Here is a 20,532-nt window from a genome sequence, read left to right on the forward strand (position 1 = left end):
CGAGTATCTGTATCTGAGTATCTGAGACTTGGCAACTTGGCCGCTGATTGCGAATTGTGTGACAGCGTGTTGTGTGTGTGCGCTAAATTGAGTTTATGTACTCCGCAGCCGGCACTTGCTTAAAGGATTAATTGTGCAGGCGCAGCTCAAGGCGCCTGATTGACTGCGCACGCGCACAATCAACCGAGCACAGCTTTGTGTCAACCGATACCCTGTGATTTGAGAGTGGCAGCCAATAAAAAGCGGCGGACATGTTGTGCAAGTTAAACCCTCGGTTCAAATCAATTGAAGTCGAACCTCAATTAATGTCCAGTCAAAAGTTCGCTTATTGTTTTATTTTTAACTTTTTCGAACTTACGCCATCAACAAAATGCTTGTACATAAAAATCTGCAATTCTACAGAACTAATAGACCATGTCATGCATACAATAATCATAATGAGTTTTTATGCTTTGTATACGATCTGGGGTGAGACTGAGAGTTGTGTGCCAAGTCGTGTTTGCACACGTTACTAACTTGGTCTAAAGCATTACTTTAACAAATTGCCTAAGTTTATGGGCCAGCATTTTCGTAACATTTGTTGCGGCCACTTCAAGGGGTCCCAAAAGCTCGCCAGAGCCCGGTAGAGACCTTTTTCTTTTGTAGGCAGTAGCTCAAGTTCCTAGCCAAGGCCCACGCGCCTAGCCAAAAGCCACAAGCTGAAGGCCTGCCAAGCGGAACGCTTTACCGTTGCTCAAGCTTTGGTTGTTGTTGTTTTTGTTGTTGTTGGCCTTTTGCATGTGGGCAACACACATTTAAGCGGCGTGTTCATACTTGGCTACCATGTATCCATCCATATTCATGCGCATTACGCACATTTGCGTAACAGATTCAAGTGCACGATACTGGAGAGTTGAGAGTCTCAAGTACGCGGCAAGCACATCCGAACAACCAGTCATCAGCAAAATGTTTATACCCTAGAGCCAGTTAACATTTTTGTAGGGTATAATCATTTGTGCTGATATGGGCAGAGAGAGAGGCAGACATCTGAGAATCGCAGAGAAAGGTGTCGCACTAGTAAGAGCTACAGCTGTCTGTGAAGATCGTCAATCTATATTTACTAGAAGTAGATTTAAAGCTTTGATCAGCTATTCGAATACTTCGTTAATCTTCTTTAAATCGATATCTGTCATATTTCTTAGATTCGTTCAGATTATATATTTTGTACACACATATATACCTTATCAATATGGAAGTCATACAAAATACTTTGCTCCATATTATTATTTTAGCTTGGATTCTTTTTCTTCTACAGGGTAACTGCTAGTCAGGCATCTACGCGTCAAATTAACTTGTTTCTTTTTTTTTGAAAAACTCTTATTGTTGCTGTTCTCATGTTGTTAATACACATTTAGATTTATATGTTTATGTGTTCGTTGTTGCTGTTGCTGTTGTTGTTGTTGTTGTCAGCATTACGCAGCAATTCCAAGTTTTTCAAGTGCTTACAAAAACTTTGAAACTCTGAAATGTTGTTTCATTTCTCAACTCTCAACCGTGTGGTGCCGAGCAGGTAATGAGAGTGTACACAAAAAGCCTCAAACCGGTTCTCATTGTGCCAAAGCGTTTTAACCAATTTAAAATTAACTGTGTTTTGATTAATACACTATTATTGAGCGCTGCATGTGGCTATAAATTAGTTTTGGTGCTGTGTGTGTGTGTGTGTGCGTGTGTGTGTTGGGGAGTGTATTAATCGAGTCGGCGTTAAACTTCTAATGAATATGTTAAATGGCGGTTGCAACAATCGATGGCAGCTGTGGCAGCAACTGGCTACGCTTTAAGCTAAAATTCGAGTTATTTATGGGCAGTTTGCAAAGCTAATTGGCCTAATTATTGCTGCGGCCTAAACACTGCAAGCTTCAGCAGCAGCAGCAGCAGACGATAAATTGCAGAGTAAGCGACGCGCTGCAACTGCAATTCACACTTCCGCAATTGCTGGCAGCAACAGCAGCATTTGAGTTGGTTTCTTTCTGCCATGTACCTTCGACTGGCCTTAACGGCAAACAACAAAGGCTGAGACAAAACACACAGCAGCAGGCGGCAGCCGGCAGTTGGCCAGGTCCAGAATCGCGGCACCCAAGCGTTAGCTCATCGAGACGACAAGCATCAGCTGTGGCCTGCAGTATGTCTGCCAAGATCGTGACTAATTACATGCGACATAAAAGCCAAAAGGAAAGGAGTCAAAGTCGAGTCGAGCCAAGCAGGCTCTCCCATACGTAATTGTTGCCACATACAACAAAAAAGCCTGTCGACAATGTCCGACTAGCAGGTACCCTAAGCAGAGACAGGCCTGGCTAGATCAACTCAGTTCGTCGTCGTCTTGATCGAGAGTGTGTATGTAGGCCTACTTCAGCCTGTTGCAAACACTTGCACAAAACCAATTTACCCTTTTTAAGCGCATTTTCAATGGGTTCAGTGCATAAAAAAGACGGAGCTGCTGCAAAAGTAAATGCAATTGCCAAACAACAGGCGCAACAACAACAAAGTCTGCCTGTAATTGGCAGGCAGCAAGTAGAACTCTCGGCCATATATTCCGCCAGTCTTGACAATTCAATAAAACTGCGACAGTTGGACAGCTACCGGAGCTGCCACAGCCGCAGCCGCAGCCGCAGCTCAGGTTGCAAGTTGCAAGCTGGGTGCATCCTAATTATGCCGTTGTGTTTATGTGATGGGGCATTGTCAAATTTAAGAGAGAGGCAGGGGGGGCAGAGTCAGGCTTTGGCTAGCTAATGAAACAGCGCGCTTTATGGGCGAAAGTTGTCAAGTGGCAGCAACAGTTGCTGCGGCAGTTGCAGTTGCAGTTGCATTTACAGTTAAGCCCAAAAAGTTTAGCTGCCAACTGTGGCAACTAATTGAATTCCACTTGGCCAACAAATTTGCATGCCCCCCCCCCCGTCTCTCCTTCTGCACACAAGGCTCATTACGTCTGCCCCTGCCACATCTGCCAGATCCGTGTAGATCTCTGTGTAGCGTAGTTTGAAACAATTTATGTATTTTTAGCTGCAACACAAGCTGCACGGCTGTTGCCGCTGCTGCTGGCATTTCTTAGCTGTTTCTGGTTCTCATCTCGAACGCCCACTAGCGTGCGCCATCTGCTCTGCTCCACGCCTGCTGACTGCTGCTTGCTGCCTGGTGCCTGGCCACACGAAAATAGCGCAAAGTAGTGCATCAATAAACAATAACAATGCTGCCACAAAACAGGAAAAACGCCAGATATACTCTGTGCAGCAATAGCTAGCCAAGATCTACAACAAGTCCAACCCCAGAAACCATGGCCAGGCCACATGTGCGGATGCTGCGGATGTTGCAACTGCCGCTGGCAGCCGACAGTTTACAGTCCAGGAGCTGCTCCAGCGCTCTAGAGCTGTGCCATGTAACAGGCGCTGCTTGTCAATAAAAAAAAAAGCGAATAAAGTAAACTAGATCGGAAGAAAACAGCACGCCGAAGATGAAATACTCTTGTAGATATATCGCAGATGCCTAGGGAGAATAGAGAAAGTCGTAATTGAGGCGCTTGCTTAAGTTATCTCGAAAAACTAAAGAGTTTTCCTTGCACAATCAAATTGTTAGATTTCTTCTTTGAGGTTGATAAGATGTGGCTATCTTGGTACTCGACCGATACGCACATATTCCTGACTTAAGCTTTAAAACCGACAGATGAACTAAATGAACTAGCTTTATGCTACATGCTGCTACTTTATTGCGAATTGGAGCGACCCTTGAAAAGGGTATATAACAAAACCCGGTTGAAAATAAAGCAAAGTGAGGCGCAACATGTGCAAGTTGCAGTGGCCCGCGGCAAAGTGAAAGAAATCGCCGCCAATAGCGGAAATATTAGCCTTCTGCTTGGCTGCCAAACTGCGCGCAAGCTGCGGCTAACTGCAGCAAAAAGAAGCCCATAAAAAATACAGCCCAGATGATGATAATGATGAAGAAGCAGAAGTGGGTGTGGAAGTGGGAGTGGGAATGAGAGGGGGAGTGCGCAGCACACAATGTGTTTATTATTGCATTTGAGACCTGGCGAAATGCACGCAGATATTTGGCCCAAATGATCGCACGCTATTCGCGCATATTAAAACCAATTTTATTAGTTGACCAAAAATAATATTATGAGTGCTTTAATTGCTTTAATTGTTAAAAATCGAGAATAGCAAATGATTCAGAAATTGTGCAATGTGTGCGTTCTCCTCTTGTCTTAATATTTGTATACCCTAGCAGAGAATATTCCAGTTTTGTAAGGCAAGAGCTAAAGTCTGGCATCCTTTAGATTAATGTACATATTTAACAGGCTTCACATTTAATATATAAATATGAATTTTAAATTGCTTGACAATATTTTGTTTCATTATAAAATAATTGAATTGCATTTGGAAGTATGTGGAAATCATTTAGGGTTGCCTTTTTGGCCTGCAACTCACTTCCGGCATCATTTCTAGCCTTTGGCTAACAAGAAATTCCCCAAAATATGCTCAATTGGATGCCAACCCCATTATCGTTTAACCGTTACTGCTGCTCATCATGGTCATGATGTCCTAATCCAATTGTCGCTGAAAGGCAGAGACCAGAACCAGCGACCGGTAACCATGTTAGAAGTCAACATGGCAAATGCCTTGACAGAACAACAGCAACAACAGCAACAACAATTCGATTGTGTTAAATCAAATGAAGCGTAATTTTTACTCAATTTATGTGGCAAACTGCAGCCTTGGCTGAGGGGGAGGTAGAGCAGTGGGCGGCAGCAGAGTGCCAGTTACACCAGTTAGTAACCCCAATCCCTGTGGAACGCTTAGGCTGTCAATTCAGCAGCCCGAATGCCACGCCCCCGCTGCACACACTTATGAACTGACAACAGCCATTGGGGGTTGTTGCTTTGACTTTGACGTGGATTTTGATGTGGCTGTGAATTCGGCTTTGGCTTTGGCTTTGGCTCTGGCTCCGGCCTCGGGTACATCATATTTCTATTAATGACTTGCATATTTATGAGCTGCAGACCCACGCACGAAAGTGAGTGCAAACAGGCTGATTTTAATAATAAACAAACATAAATACAAATAGGCTTTAAATGTGTAACATTTGTTTGACTTGCTGCTGGCCCACCAGCGTATTTCTTGGCCAAGTCCTAAGCTATTTTGGTGGCCAAGAATTTCTTTGACTTTGACTTCATTTGCGCCGCGGGCTCAACACAAACATTTAACTGGAATTCACCAGCGAGTCGTCGCACATTTTCGAATTAAAAGTCATACTAAAAGGCGTAATAAACACGGAAAGGGGTTGGGCCTGGGGGTAGGGTGCAGGAATTACAGCAGATTGTTTTAGGTAGGATGCATATGCGGGGGTTGGGGGCAACTAGCGAGTTGCCTTTGATGTGGCTGTGGGATTTGGTAACATCAACATGTGGCTGTGCTGTCTAACGACGCGTAGAAAGTCTTTAAATAAACAACACAGCCGGAAAGGAAGTTGCCAAACAACAGCAGCAACAGCAACAACAACAACAACAACTATTAGGAGTATGAGCATTTGCATATGGCATCTATTTCTCTTTCTTTTTTTTTTGGCACACAACAGTTTCAGATGCGAGTGTAACGACCCACAGTACGCCATTAAATGGACGAAAAGCTTAAAAGGCATAAATAAGAACTTTCACGCCAAATGCCACCGACTGTGCAATACTCTGTTTCGTCTTCTTTGTGGGGTTTAGTCACTCTCTAAAGGGGTCAGCTAGGCTCTGAGCTTTAGGCACAACTTTCTGTTCGCATTTCAACTTGTTAGGAATTGTAAGCAATGAGAAATGAATCTTTAACTACTGCAAGATGCAGACTTGTGTCCCCTAGTTAATATACCCCTTTCCAGAGTATGCAAAAAGTACACTCTGCCAGTACTCGTTGAGTTTTTCTCTTTTTTTTATTATTATGGAAGCTACTTCTGTGTGGCCTTTGCCGTTGTGGTCTATTCGCAAAGCAACTGGTTCCCACATCAAGTCGGGCGACACAACAATGGGCATATCAAAGTCATGCGACCCGCTAATAGCCGCCCATAATGAAGTGCTAAGCAATATGATGAGGCGGACGGATTGCTAATGAAAATGCCAACTGGCATGTCAAGATAGCAACTACACCTGGGCCAAGCAATACGGCTAATAGACCCAGCTCCAACTCAGCCCATTTAACGCATTGCCGCAATGCTCTCCGTCTCCAGATAACATCGCTAAATTGTTGATAATGCCGCGCAATTAAATAGAAGCAACGGCAAATGCGTAAATGGTACTCAAGGTAAATGAACTTTAAACAAATTGTAATTGAGATCGGAAATGCCAGAGCTTCTATTTAACTGGCAATTGGGATCGGAAGTGCCCAGACATCTAATGTCTTTATACTACCAACCTAAAGCTATCAATTGCATGTGACTAGCATAACCTGAGACTAAACTGAATATGGGCTTACTTTTGCGCATTTCCCTGACCCTAATTTACTTATTACTAAGTGGAATCACCTCTTAAATTATTACAATACTTGACATCCTCTTTTCAAAATATCTCCATTATGACGTGTCTTTAAAGTAACCTGTAATAATATCTGAAAAATACCTTACTTTTATAAAAGGATCTTGAATCTTTCTCTGGTTAACTATTGCAAATCCTAGACATATTCATGAGAAATCAAATACTCTCCGACATTTTCTACATTATATGTTTCTTATCTAAAACAAGGCAGTTCTTGGTAGACAACAAAGTTCAGGTTTCGAACACCCGTCTATGGTAGCATTGTCTTAGCTAGTCAAAAAGTAAGCTAGATAGCTTGTTAATTTGTTCCTAGAATAGTAAATAATATTACATATGTTCCAATGCATTAACTTGACTAAGCCCAGCGCCCCTTCCCCCTCCTCCCACTTGACAACACTTGAAATTGCAATGCCGCAATAGCCAAAAAATTGGAAAACAGCCACCATCGCGACGGCTCGAAAAAGCCCGAACAGCTGAGTCGCCAACCCTGCTAGGCAAGGGCTAACGAATGGAATTAGGAAATCTTGGCAAATCCAACAAATCATGTTAAAACCGACCCAAAGCGAGACAAGGGCCCACGATGCCGGCGGGCAGGCGTAACAGTTTATACCGCTCTCTGGTTTTGGCTGTTTTGAAAACTGTGCGGTTAATGGGTGGATCGAGTGTGGGAGATGTGTGTGTGTGTGTGTGTGTGTGTGTGTGGGCGTCAACATTATCAGGGGTTGCAAATGGATGACAGTCGGTCGCTTGGTTAACAATCAAAGAATTGCCAGACAGACGGCAATGGGCATCAAGTTTATATAATTATTTTTATGCCATAACTGAGGAGTGTGCCGAGGTGTGTGTGCCTGTGTGTGTGTGTGTTTGTGTGTGCATCTCCTGGGATGTGAACAGACCCTTGGCTAGCTGCTTTTCAGCCATTTGAGCTGCTAACTATATTCATAATGCAATGAATAAATTTAATTATGAATGTCGAATGTCATTTGTTGCTTCGCTAATGTGTTGCTGGCAACATGTTGCTAGCAGTCGCTGACATGTTGCTAGCTGCATATTAATTAAAATCTACAAAGTGTAATGTATCCAGTGGATACCCCATAAGCTGAAGGCTCTAACGGATATTGTGTGCGGCTATTGAAGTGTCGTTGAATGTGCCGCTGCCCCCCACCCACACCCTTTGCCTATGTTTCTTGTCGCTGTGCATATTTGTTGTTGTTTGTTGTTTGTTGTTGTTATAGCCAGCCGGGGCATGGAATGTTTTCCGTCTGCAGGGTTGATTTGGCAAACGACGCAATTTGTTGTCAGCGACAGCAACAATAACACGTGGAATGGCGGACTCCCCCCATGGTGGGTAGCCAGCGGGTAGTATGAGCTATTTGCACATTAAATACCGTCACCCGTTGCCCGTTGCCCGAGCCGAGCTTTCACTTTCGTTGGCAGTGTTTCCTATTCCCTGGGCGCTCGTAAGTGTTGCCAAGCTGATTGTTTTTACGAGTGCATTGCATACTTTGCGGCGCCCGAGGGTGGACTCGACGTACAGTTGAGCCACGCTGCAAAAGAAACTTGCCCGCTAATTGCTGACAAAAGCTCAAAACCGAGAAGCTTCCGGTGCAAATGTAGAAGCATATGAAATCGTTAAATTTTACGATCGCTGCCGCGTCTGGCGCCGCACAACCACCCCGATGGGCTTGTGGGCTGATGGGCTGGTGGGTTTGGGCTGTTGTCCGGCAGCTACCACCCAAGGTGGCACAGTTGTGCGCTCAGCTGCTCGACAGACACGTGTTCAAATTACCGTGAAGACGCTTAGGGGTGAATTCTACAGAACCAAAAATTCAAATCGAGTGAGTGAATTAAAAAAGAAAACCTGGGCAATAAAGAGAGCAGCGCAGCGCAGCGCAGAGAAACCAAAGCGAACACACGTGCGGCTAGAAGAGAGCGCCTGTATTGCTCTCACTCTCTCTCTCTCTCCCTTTCCCGTTCTCTCACTTGAAATATTTGTTGCAAAATATGAGCATACGTTCGAGCGTTCACTTCCTTCCTTCCTTTTGCTGTTTGTGATTGCGTTGTGTTTTTGGGGGTTCGACTTGGCAATGTGTGCGTGTGCGTGTGTGTGTGTGCGAGAGAGAGAGAGTGTGAGTGAGTGGCCGTAAAAGGTTGCGCTCCTTGTGCATGAGCGCAAGTGTGAGTGATTGAGTTCACGGGGATCGTGCCTTTAGACTTGTGTGAACGGCCAAGCACAGTGGTTCACACACCATTTGTATCTCCGCAAAATTATCCGGCGAAAGCGAATAGCTTAACACAAGGTAGGCAAAATATTACTACAGATTTTATTAAATCGGCATTTTAGGCAAATTTCTTCGAATGTTCTATATGCAACTGTTGAAAATAGGTGGAAAATGATACGACCAGCTCATGTTTAAAGATCTTTCTAAAAATTAATTTTAGTCGTGCTTCACACCTAACATAATTTATGCAAAAGAATGACTATATTCATAATCTATAAATCCAAATGACTTTTGTAAAGAAATCTTTAGCTTTAATCAAATAAAGTTGTAGCTATTTCCATTTATTTCATCGTGAGTTCAGTCCTGTGCACAGCTTACATTAAATTGATGCTGAATTTGTTTTGTTTGTCATGTACCACTGTGCAAAACACTTTCGAGCTACGTTCAAGAGCTTAAAAGGTGAACACTCACAGACATTCAGCCAGAGCGTTGCCCGCCAACAGCCGCCCCTTCTGACCAGGTCTTTGGCTACATAATTTCAACAATATGCGTGCATTGAGCACAACACCTCCCTGCCGTGCACTCCCAAACCACCCAACCACCCAAACCCCTCGAAATACACACGAAAACGAAATCAGACGTAAAAACATTAAATTACAAACCCTTATTTTACACACTAAAAAAAAAGAATGAAAGAAAAAGCTGGCAAAGCGAAGGCGAACGAAAACCGAGACACAAAACTGAAACTGAAACTGAAACAGCGAAACGTGCCGGGACCAAGGACCAAGGACCAAGGACGCAGCACAACAAAGGGGCGACTCGAGTCGAGCTCTGTGCCACAAGGGATGCAAACGCAAATGCCAGATATTAACCCCGCTCTGCACGTGAGAGTGTGTGTGTGTTTGTGTGTGCGAGTGTGCCTGTGTGTGTATTTGTTGTTGCGTTCTGCTTTTGTGCGATGTGTTTTCGCCGTGCTTGTCAATTTTTCGTGCCAAAACAAACGCAACGAACATTTTCGCCGATTAGAAAGAAACAATTCGTGAGTGCAACGTGAGCGCCGCGCGCCGCTGCCAGCCCAAACAGAGCGCTGTCACAACGCTGATAATACAAATAAAAATAACAAAATTAATAAAATTGTTAACAAAAAAAAAAAACAACAACTGTGCTTAAGCCCAACGTAAATTCTTAGAAAAAACTATACAAAATATATTGTTTTATTCTAAGGAAAAATCCCGGCAAAGTTCAAGCAGATGTCGAGTTGCGTCTTGTTATTGTTTTGCTGCTGCTTCCTCTTCTAGCAATAGTTCTTTGTGTCTGTGCCAGTATGTGTATGTGTGTGTGTGTGTGTATGTGTGTGTGTTTCTGTGACTCAGCGCAAATGGCTGTGCGCATCTTTGTTTACCTTGCCACATCTGAGCGCCGCTGCCACCAGTAAATGCAGCGCCAAAAACCGCAGCTCTGGAGTTGACAATGAGCGATTCCATTGATAATTTACATGCCGATAACAGCAACAACAATAACAATAGCAACAACATTGCTGCTGCTGCTGCCAATAACGATGGCGACTCCGATGTGGAGGTCATCGAGGGCATGGAGCTGCTCGAAGGCAACTATCAAGTGCTGCGCCAATGGGTGCCACCCGCGCCCAACTATTGGGATGCGCCGCCCAAGGCGATCATCAAATCGGCTGAAGTGAGGTAAATAAACAAAATTATTTGAAACTTTCAAATACGCGAAGCAACAACAACGTTTGCAACTACAAAATTCGAAACTTGCCACAAATGCGGCAGCCTGCTGGCAATTTGGTCGTGTAAAATTATAAGCGCAGTTTTTATACCCTGCACCGAATGTAAATGGAGAAAGGTAGTCTTAACCGGCCTGTTCATGTGGCAGGCGATGGGACTCACATAAGTTAGACTTTATATTCTACAAATATATTTTATTTATCGGAATGAACAATCGATATATAATTACTCGAATTGCCAAGTCGTCAGTTTCTTTATTTTATCTGCTCGATCTCAAATTAAAGCGAAAATGTACGATATGGATAAATCTTTAAAAAGAACATATAAATAATCAAAATAGTGAGCGGGACTGAGACATATGAAGCGGGAAAATCGGAGAGATAGCAATTAGTTTTTGTATAGAAAATATGTGTGTTTTTTTATGATACCCTTACCAAGTATGAGGTTCGCTCAGCTCTAAGGGAAGCTTACCTATAGGTATGCCTTAACTATAGGATGCTTACCTAGTCACATGTCTCAAGGGTATTTAATCTTCGGCGTGCTAGCATTTTTATATTAAACTTTACTTTTTTCTATGGATCGATGCATACTAAGCTTATCTTAACCCGACCCTATAGGGCATCTCCTAGTCGATCAACGCCAAGTGCCTTGGCTTATTTAACTGGGCATTCAATATGTTTTAATTAAGTGCCACAATTTGACAGCACATTCCACTAGTGACTGCACAAATTGCACAGCAATTAAATCGAGTTAACTCGAACCGAACCCGAATCCGAATCGAACTCGATTTTAAACTCGATCGCCCTGGCGGGCATTAGGCGTCTAACGTCTAACGGTACCGCTCAATAAAAGTGCAGTTATTTGTAACGCACTTTTTGTGGCCACAATTGCCAATTGGCAACTGGTTACTGGCCGCTGGCCACTGGCAATTGGCTGCTCAATGGATTTGGCCTCGCGTCCAGCTAATTCTGAATAAATGCTGCTGCAAGTTTACAGCTCGCAATTCATTCAATAAAAATTTGATTATTATGGACGTCATCTAATGCAGCTTTAGCATAAAAAAGCTAACGGCCGCAACATACAGCAAGGGTATAAAAATTTATGTACATATGTATAAATCGGTATTTGTTATGGAATAACAAGATGGAAGAACTGGTTTTGGTCCAAAGTCGCAGCCAGAAATGCCCTAACATTTTGTTAGGCTTGCAGTGAGAGTAAACTGAAGAGCCAAGAAGCATACAAATTTGGTTGGGGGAGAGTATGAGAAGATATTAGAGGGAGTAGAGAGTTAATTTATAATGGAGTTTCTTCCGATACAGTTTCTATATTTCGACTTATTTGACAAGTAATAGAAACTGTTTTTTTCGACTTTACCAACACATAAATTTACTACAGCGAATATTTTGCAACACTGCATAAAGCAGATTTCGCCAGAATATACAGTATTGCGCAATGGCAACACTTATGCAACATTTTGCAAACACTGCTTAAGTAAACTATTGCTTTAAAACAGCTTGAGTTTGAACTCTTAAACAAATCCAATAGTAAATCGCATATGCCCTAAGTAGAGATAGATAAGTATATTTGCCTGGCTGCCTGTCCTGGCCGTCTGTCTTCACTCAAGAAGCGCCAACAGTTGCCGTCTGAGTATTGCTGCCGGCTGTCAACAGCACCAAGTGGTATGCAACATGTGCAACATTCGAGCGGCAGATTGTTGGAGCGGAGAGGCCGGGGTTAACAGCTCGTCCACAAGTGTCTTCGTCTGCGCCGTTGACAACTGCAACATGAATTTGCGGAATTGAATTGAGTTGCCTGAGCTGCCTCCACCCCCTTCCCCACCTCTTGCATGGCTGGTAAATAATAAATGCATTACTTGAGTGCATGCGAAATGGAAATCAAAATGCAAACACTGCCAGATTTTTGCCACTGCTGCGGCATCAAGTGCAGCCGCGCAGTTGTCGATGCCGATGTCGATGTGGCACCCCTTGCCACCCCGTCCGCCAATCTGCCCCTCTGCCACATGCTTGGAGCGTTTTGTTTTTGTCTGGCGGCCCGTTAAGTGCAGCCCAAAGTTTCGCATTGCATGCGCATTGTGCGAGTGCTGCTGCTGCTGCGGCTGCTGTTGCAAGTATCTGTTGCACGTTCTCAATATGCATTTCAGAATTACAATATGTTGATTGCATTTCGCCAAGGCACGTAGATGAGCCACATGCTCCAAGAACATTTGCTCCCGAGCTCCCCAAGCTCATGCACAATGCCAGCATTTCCGGCCAAGGGAAAATTGCGGCCAGTTCTGCGCCGGAGCAGCTGCAGCGGGGCATGCTTCCTCTGCTGCGGTTAGTTGGCTTTGCCAGGACTAAATTACTTTATTCTGCCTTATTCTCTTCTTTTGTTAATGTTGTTGTTATTGCCTGGTTGCCTGGGTAATTGATATGGCTTTGTTTTTTGTAAGCTCTATAAGTTGTCGTTTCTATTGTTGCCTTTTTCTGTATTGTTGCAGCTAAAGCCACAAAGACTGCGCCGCACAATGGCAACAAAAGTCTGGAGTTTTGATTGCAGCATTAAGTTTGCACCCAATTGCGTGGGTCCTTAAAAATTATTAATGAGCACTGCGACTATCATAAATATCATAATATATATACATATATCTGAATACTATTATATCAAACGAATCATGCATTGTCTATAAATCAGCTTTTATTTTCGCCCTTCTTTCGTTGCAGGTAAGTTTCATTTGTTTTCCACCACGACAACTCCTTTCACTTTGTGACCAGACACAACAACAAAAAGAGACTTTGGCAATTTTGAATTGTGTGAAGGCGGCACGTCAATGTCGTTGAGTCTGAATGGAAATAGAGGATTTGTGGGGTATGGCAGAAGGAGTGCTGCCTGTGGGTATGTTGTTGAAAATTACGATGACTTGTCACACGACGAGCGCACGCGCTCGTGAATTTAATTTGCTTTCTGTGGATTGTTAGCAAATTAGCACAAATTCCCCTGCATAAATTCCAATTTGCCTATAGCCAAAACTTGGGCACTGTCAACTTTGTAACATAGCATCAAAACACACGTAAACAGCATAAACTATAAGGTCCAACTATGACAGCTATTGTAACCCAATGTCAAGAGGGTATTGCTCAAAAGACTTCCCAGTTCTGTAAATGCTTTTCTCATCAATTGGCAAATATGTGAAAACTCGATTAGTTTTGTAAGCAAGAAAATTGTACTTGCGTACAATCGAGGACGCCTCCCTCCACCTGAATGGCTGGATTTGTGGATTCTGCGATTATCGTGTATTACTAAAATCAAACGAAACTCTTCAACAAAGAATGCTTTTACGAATCGATTGCTATGGTTTGGCAATTAGTCTGTTGAATATTTAAATAAGCTACGTTTACCCAGTAAAGCCAGTATATAGTGTAGTCAAATACTACGCACAACTCTGCGATAACAATCAGTCGATTCATATTCAAAACTCGAATTGAAAAACAGCAACAAGATGAGCAAGAATTTAGAAATCATTTCAGACGGAACCAATAGGAACTATTTGACCTTCGACGCCACTTGTCGCAGCAAAAATGAGATGCCAAAATATTTAACCGAAGAATTGGTTAATGATGTCTTCAATGTAATTGAGAAAGATGAAACATATCACACCAAAATTTCCAGCAGTGATTGCCACAGCTATCGTAAGAAAATCTGTAAAAATGATAACGATGATATGGATCCGCGACTCAAATGCTGGAACAAGGTGTTGCGCGAGCGCAAAGTGTTGCAGGACCGAATTGAACGGCACACTGGGAAGCGGTCCGAGGATGTGCTATTCAACCGCCATGCCACCATCGATGAGCAGACCAAGCGGATGCTCCTACGTCTCATGGACTCGGCCGCGCGCAGCGAAGGTGTGTCCCCCACCCGAGTCAGGGGTGCGTTAAAGATGCGCCAGCAACCGGAGCTGTGCCGTGAATTACCCGAAATGCTCGTCACGGAGCCCAAACTACGAACACTGGAATTTGTGGGCTTGCCAGAGGTAACACAGCTGGAGCTGGCCGGCACACTAACGCCGGGCGAGAGTAAATGGCAGCGCTCGGAGGTGTTGGGCGAGCGGCTGGAGGCACAGGCGGGAAACATTAAGCGTGTGCTAACATACTGCCCCGAGATAAAACAGCTGCAGGTCTCATCGCTGCCCAAGCCCGAGGGGCCAACCATAGGCAGCAAGCGGATGGGCGAGGATATGATGTGCCAAGTGTCGACCGAGACAAGCCAGGCAGCAATGCCCGTGACTGAACCTGTCAAAGAGCAGGCATCTCCGCCGCCGCCAGCGCCGGTGGCCAACAAGGGCGACAACAACACCGGCTGGACCGTTAATAATGTAATCCGAATCAATGGTGTAACCTTAGGCTTTGGCGACATCACTGGCGTGCTCAGCGATGAGCTGCTTTTGTACTTCCAGTGCGAACCGATGCATCGGATTTGCAAGACCATCGTCCAGCTGGAGAACATTGGCACCAAGTTCGTCCAAGTGCGCTGGCAGCCGAGCAGCTTGCAGAATATGGAGTTGCAGCAGCACATGGTCGTGAACTCGGAATTCCTGTTCGACAACCAGCCCTTTGTGCTGCTGCCCGGCGAGAAGCGACGCATCGATGTCATGTACCAGCCCCTCAGGGTGGGCATCAAAAAGCAGCGCTGGTGCATGAACATGCTGCGCTCCCCGTTCTGTGGCGCGCGTCGTCTATATGTACGCTTCCATGGCATCTGCACGTTGCCCGTTTCCCATCGCCAGCGACTCGATCGGGATCAGCGTCTGGTCGTGGACAAGCGCAATCGTCAGGTCACCGAGCGACTGGCTAAATTGCATGCCGAACTGGCGCCCATTGTGGATTGCCCCACATTAAAGTGCCCCTATGAGCGCCCCCTGGACGAGCGTGAGCTATTTTCGGCACTGAATGCGGGCTTCATGTGCGAACGTTATGCGGATCTGGAGACGCTCAAGGAGCTATATTCGCTGGTAAAGAAGCCGCGTCAGCCAGCCTGGGATTATCGCCTGGACACGATGCGCCAGTGCATCTACCAGCACAAGGCGCAGCAGCGCGAAACGTTGCAGAATATTCTCACCGAATTGCTGGGACCCATGCGCTGCAATTCGAATGACTCGTTCGGCGATTATCATTTCAATCTGCACCGCGAACGCTCCTGTTTTCTCTATGTGCGAGGCATTGTGTGCAGCACCATTGAAGAGTGGGAGGCCTTGAGCGAGACCTTAGGCCAGCAGTTTTTCAAGTGCGAACTCCAGCGCTATGTCAATGATATGGAAGCGAAAAATGATAAGCTGCCCATTGATTCAAGCTATGTGGAATGGCTGGTCTCCAGGAAGGTCATGAGTAGCAAGTTTTTTAAGGATGCGCTTTATATACAAACCTATACGCTGGTCTGTGATGCCGCCGAGAATATTGTGTCTGCCATCGAGAGCACTGGGAATCTGTGAATCATCTGCTAGTCCAGGATTTAGTGAACATCTAGTTTCCGTTTGTCCTTCAATTCGAATTCGAATATTTGTACATTTATTTTTTAGAGATTTGTAGTGCCCCCCCCCTGACTTGCCAAACAGCAATTCCAAATCAAAATCGTTTTAATATAAAAACTACATTCGAGTTTTTCAATGCATTAGGAAAGTATTCGTATTTCTACTATATATTCATATATCAATTGTAATCAATCATGGTGCCCGAACCGATCGGCCAAACCGAAAAGGATGACCCGAACATTTTCGACACCTTGTATACACCGTTGACATTGGTCAACTTGACCAGCAATGCGCCATCCTCAAGGCAATCCCTTCAGGGTCTGGCAATGGGGCAGCTGCGGGCTGGCGCCAGCATGTCCCATTATAGCGAACGCATTTTGGAGGACATACTGGCCGAGATCTTCGCGGAGCGTCATGGCCAATTTCCCGAAACATCCTCGTCCTGTGACCCAAGCAAACTGGACCTGTCCCGCCCAGACCTTGAGCTGCATGTCGACAAGCGGCTGAAGTACTGGCGTGATATGTTGCAGACCCGTCGTCAAATGCAGAAACGTGTCGAACTGCAGACCGGAAAGAGTCCGGAGCAGGTGCTCTTCAATCGCCGCTCAACGCTCGACCATCGCAACAAGGAGACAGTGCGGCGGCTAATGGACTATGCGGACCGCCTGCGACCGATAAAACTGGTGACCAAGCCAATAAGTGCTCTCAAAGAACTGCAGGATCCCTGCACCTGTGAGCTCATCAAACCCATTGATGAGACCTGGCCGCAAGCAGAGCAAAAGGGTGCCACGAATGTGGAAATCATTGGACTGCCCGCGGTGACACAGGAGGAGCTGCTCGGCGCTGACAGTCGGAAGCTGCGGCACAGCTGGATGAAGTCAGGTGTGCTGGATAAGCGCATCGATGAGCAGTTCCGTCGAATATGCAAAGTACTCGAGTTTTTCCCCGACATAGAACAGCTGCAGGTGAAGGGCACAAACATAGCCAAGCTGCAGCCCAAGGCAAGAACTGAGCTGCTCGATGAGGAGCAAATCGTCACAATAACGACCAGTACGGAAAATATGGGCTCAGAAGAGCAGCCAAACGAATCCTGGACGGATGCACTGCTGACGGAGCCCGAACAGGAGCCTGAGCCGCCAGAGATTGGACTCATGGTCAATGGCAAGGAGTATGTTGTGTGTGACAAGCCCTTTACCGAATGCTTCGAGTTACTCACCAAATTCAACTGTGATCCGTACCAAAGGCGCATCAAGCATGTGCTCAAGCTGAAGAACATTGGCAAGCAGGCCCTGTCCTTCAAATGGTCACAGGGCGTCTACTACTACAATCGCGGCTCATTGCTGCTCGCCCAGGACAATGAGTTCCTCTTCGACACGGACAACTTTCGCCTCACCTACGGCGAAAGCTATAACCTGATTGTTATGTATCAGCCGCGCAAGGTGAGCATGGCCGTCGAGCTGTGGCGTCTGCAGGTGGAGCCGCGTATCTTTTGTGGCAGCCAGGAGTCGATGCTGCTGCGTTTCCATGGACGATGCAAGCCACCCAGGGAGTACATGGCCAGGCTAAAGGAATTACACTGCATGACCATGGGTAAAGCGAATGACCTGATGATGAAACAGCTGACGGGCCACCTGGCGGAGCTGGTGCCGCTGATTGAGCCACCGCCCGCCTGTTGTCCTTATGAGCGTGCTCTGGATGAGCGCGAGGTGTTCAACTCCCTGAACCCTGGCTACAATTGCATGCGCTTCGATGATCTGGAGGTGCTTAAGAGCATGCACAAAAATCTAAAGAAACCACGCGAGCCACACTGGGATCTGCGTCTGGACACCATTAAGATGCTCATCATGCGCATCGAGAGCTTGCCGGAACGTGAGGAAATGTTTGGCAACCTGATGGTCATACTGGAATCTTTACAAGGAACTTCCGTCAGCCTGGAGTGCGCAGATCGCTTGAATGAGCAGAAGCAACGCACCAGATTTATTTATGTACGTGGCGCCATTTGCAATGGCATCGAGGAGTGGGAGGATTTGGTCTCTATTATCGAGGAATCTTACTACAAACCCGAGCTGCGTCGCTACTATATCCATCTAATGGAAGAGGCCGAAGAGGAGGGCGAGGATTTGAATTTGGCGCCAACCAAAATCGATTTTGCCAACATCGACATCAACGAGATTGAAAACTATTTCGATAGCAAGACCTCCGCTGCCGTCATTAAGAAGTTGCATCGCTCCAAATACTTTCGCGATGCCCTATACATTCAAACCTACTCGCATCTGTGCAACATGGCAGAGAATATTGTTTCGATCATTGAGAGCACCGATGTGGTGCCCACTTGAAGTTCTGGTCAAAAGCAATTGTCAAGACTATTTGAAATTTCTTGTTTTTAGCAGCTACAAAAACTAATTGGTTAGCAAAGATTCTTAAGAAATCAATCGAATTTATGTTTCTTGATTAGATTCCAATCTCTCTGCTCTTCTTTTTTTTTTTTTTGTATATACTTCAAGAACGTCGAATGTCTTTCTTCTCCACTTGATTACTTGTCATTTTAATGTTCTACAGCTGACACATATGTAACACGATACTGCAAATTTTTAGCCTTAGTAAAGCATTTCGAGGTGGCATTGAATGAACAGTCTGGTTTCATGACAAATCTACTCAACAACCACGAATCATCGACTGCGGATGTAAATGATGGCAGTCATTTGATCAATAATATCGTAGATGACATATTTCAGCTGCAGACATGTCATTACGAGGAATCTGAATCCCAGCCAGAGCTGCAGTCCACTCTACGCTCAACGCCAGGTTTTGTGGACAGGCGCTTAAAGTACTGGAAGGACATGATACGTCAGCGTCGTGCCGAGCAGCTAAAACTGTGCCTGGCCACGGGTAGAGAGCCACAGCAGTTGCTCTTTAACGTGAGCAATCGGGAGGAGCATAGCATCAAGCGCATTTTGGACCACGTCTCGCGCAAGGAACGCTGCACAACAATAGCTGGGCTGGTTGTGGATCCTATGGAGGTTACCTTTGCCAAGCCGCAAGACTACGTTGAGATTGTGGGACTACCGAAAAAGGTTAGCTTTGCGCTGGATGGCGGCGCGTGCACAAGGAGCAGGTGGTGCGATTCGCAGCTGCTTGTTAACCGCTTGCTGGAAAAGGAAGCAGACATTAAAAAGGTGATGGAGTATTGTCCAGAAATTGATAAGCTCGAGGTAATCGGCAAGCATCTTTGGCTAAGGAAGCCCTGCGAGCGTCTATCTGTTCACACCATATCCATGGTAACTCCAGCTGTGTTGTCGGAGCGTGCCTTAGAAAGATCGATAGAAAGCAACGCATCTTTAAAGTTAAAACCATTAACGACTTGTACCTCGAAGCTGGCGGTGCTCATCAATGGCACCACCTACCGCCGATATCGGCCGGAGTATTCGCCCATACTGGAGCGCAGGTTCGTTTGCAATCCCTACGAGCGCAGCCTGCGCACTATTATGCGCATCGAGAACAATGGCCAAGAGGCAATCAACTTTAGCTGGATTCGCGCCGAGTTCTTTGCATACAACAATACACTTTTCAACTCGCCCAACGAGGTGTTTGTCTTCGATACGGAACCCTTTCTGCTGCGGCCAGGCGATGTCCGTGAGGTCTCGGTGCTCTTCCGTCCCAGCAAGGTGGGCATTGTGAAGCAGCGCTGGTTCCTCAATACCTATCCGCTCATTTTCTTTCGTTGTCCCTGCGCCCTGACTCTGAACATGCATGGCAGATGCACACCCCCACAGGAGTACCTACAGCTGATCGAAGAGTATATGCAACCAACGATACGAGATTGCCGCGGATCGACTTCAGCGCAACTGTTGCGTTCAGTACCATCACTGAAGGCGCCACGGACTCTACACCCGTTCGTCAGGGAGCTGGAGGAGAGCGAGGCTTTTAATCGGCGCAACGTAGGCTTCCACTGCGAACGTGACAGCGAAATTGAGGGCTTGAAAAGGTTCTTCTACCTGGTTCGACCAGATCAATGCAACTTGGAATGGGATTACAGTGTAAGCATGCTAATTGAATTGGTCTGTTCCAAGGAGGATGAGCGGCTGCGCGTCAATCTTTTCGAGCAGCTGCAACTACAGCTGTCTGAGCTGCGCGGCCGCACGACGCCGCTCAGCCTGAGCGACGCCCCAACCAAGCTAAAGGAACGCCAACGCACCAGATACATCTATGTGCGTGGCATCATATCCAATAGCATTGAGTTATGGGAGCAGAAGATTTGGGCACTGTCCGCACAAATGCTCAAGCTGGCCGAGCGCCGAAAGCAACCAGTTGGTGCCCGTGGACAGAGCCAGCTCCTACACTCGAAATCATTTCGACAATCAATTTATATATACACCTATTATCAGCTGTGCGACGTTGCCGAAAATATTGTCTCTGTCATCGAGAGCACTGAGCAGGTCTAGACATAAATTAAAATTCGACCCAAATACTGAATTACTGAATAAAAATAATAAATAAAAACAAATC

The 20,532-nt window shown here is 45.6% G+C and overlaps 3 protein-coding genes across 3 annotated transcripts; all 3 read left to right on the top strand.

The window, feature by feature from the left end:
* The first annotated feature begins 13,933 nt into the window (after window positions 1–13,933).
* LOC115762441 lies at window positions 13,934–16,000 on the top strand. The gene has a single exon (XM_030704640.1). It carries the CDS (start codon window positions 14,002–14,004, stop codon window positions 15,985–15,987), a length of 1,986 nt encoding a protein of 661 aa, XP_030560500.1. The 5' UTR covers window positions 13,934–14,001; the 3' UTR covers window positions 15,988–16,000.
* Window positions 16,001–16,200: 200 nt separating this feature from the next.
* Window positions 16,201–18,606, top strand: LOC115762440. The gene has a single exon (XM_030704639.1). It carries the CDS (start codon window positions 16,221–16,223, stop codon window positions 18,360–18,362), a length of 2,142 nt encoding a protein of 713 aa, XP_030560499.1. The 5' UTR covers window positions 16,201–16,220; the 3' UTR covers window positions 18,363–18,606.
* Window positions 18,607–18,650: 44 nt separating this feature from the next.
* On the top strand, window positions 18,651–20,488 carry LOC115762442. Its single transcript, XM_030704641.1, has one exon. The coding sequence runs from the start codon at window positions 18,669–18,671 to the stop codon at window positions 20,466–20,468; it is 1,800 nt and encodes a 599-aa protein (XP_030560501.1). The 5' UTR covers window positions 18,651–18,668; the 3' UTR covers window positions 20,469–20,488.
* The last annotated feature ends 44 nt before the right edge of the window (window positions 20,489–20,532 follow it).

Source organism: Drosophila novamexicana, unplaced genomic scaffold, assembly GCF_003285875.2.
Source record: "Drosophila novamexicana strain 15010-1031.04,08,12 unplaced genomic scaffold, DnovRS2.1 tig00000564-arrow-pilon, whole genome shotgun sequence".
Lineage (NCBI taxonomy): Eukaryota > Metazoa > Arthropoda > Insecta > Diptera > Drosophilidae > Drosophila > Drosophila novamexicana.

Excerpts from the sequence above, each read along its gene's own strand:
- LOC115762441 (XM_030704640.1), top strand. The coding sequence starts at position 14,002 with ATGAGCAAGAATTTAGAAATCATTTCAGACGGAACCAATAGGAACTAT.
- LOC115762442 (XM_030704641.1), top strand. The coding sequence starts at position 18,669 with ATGACAAATCTACTCAACAACCACGAATCATCGACTGCGGATGTAAAT.
- LOC115762440 (XM_030704639.1), top strand. The coding sequence starts at position 16,221 with ATGGTGCCCGAACCGATCGGCCAAACCGAAAAGGATGACCCGAACATT.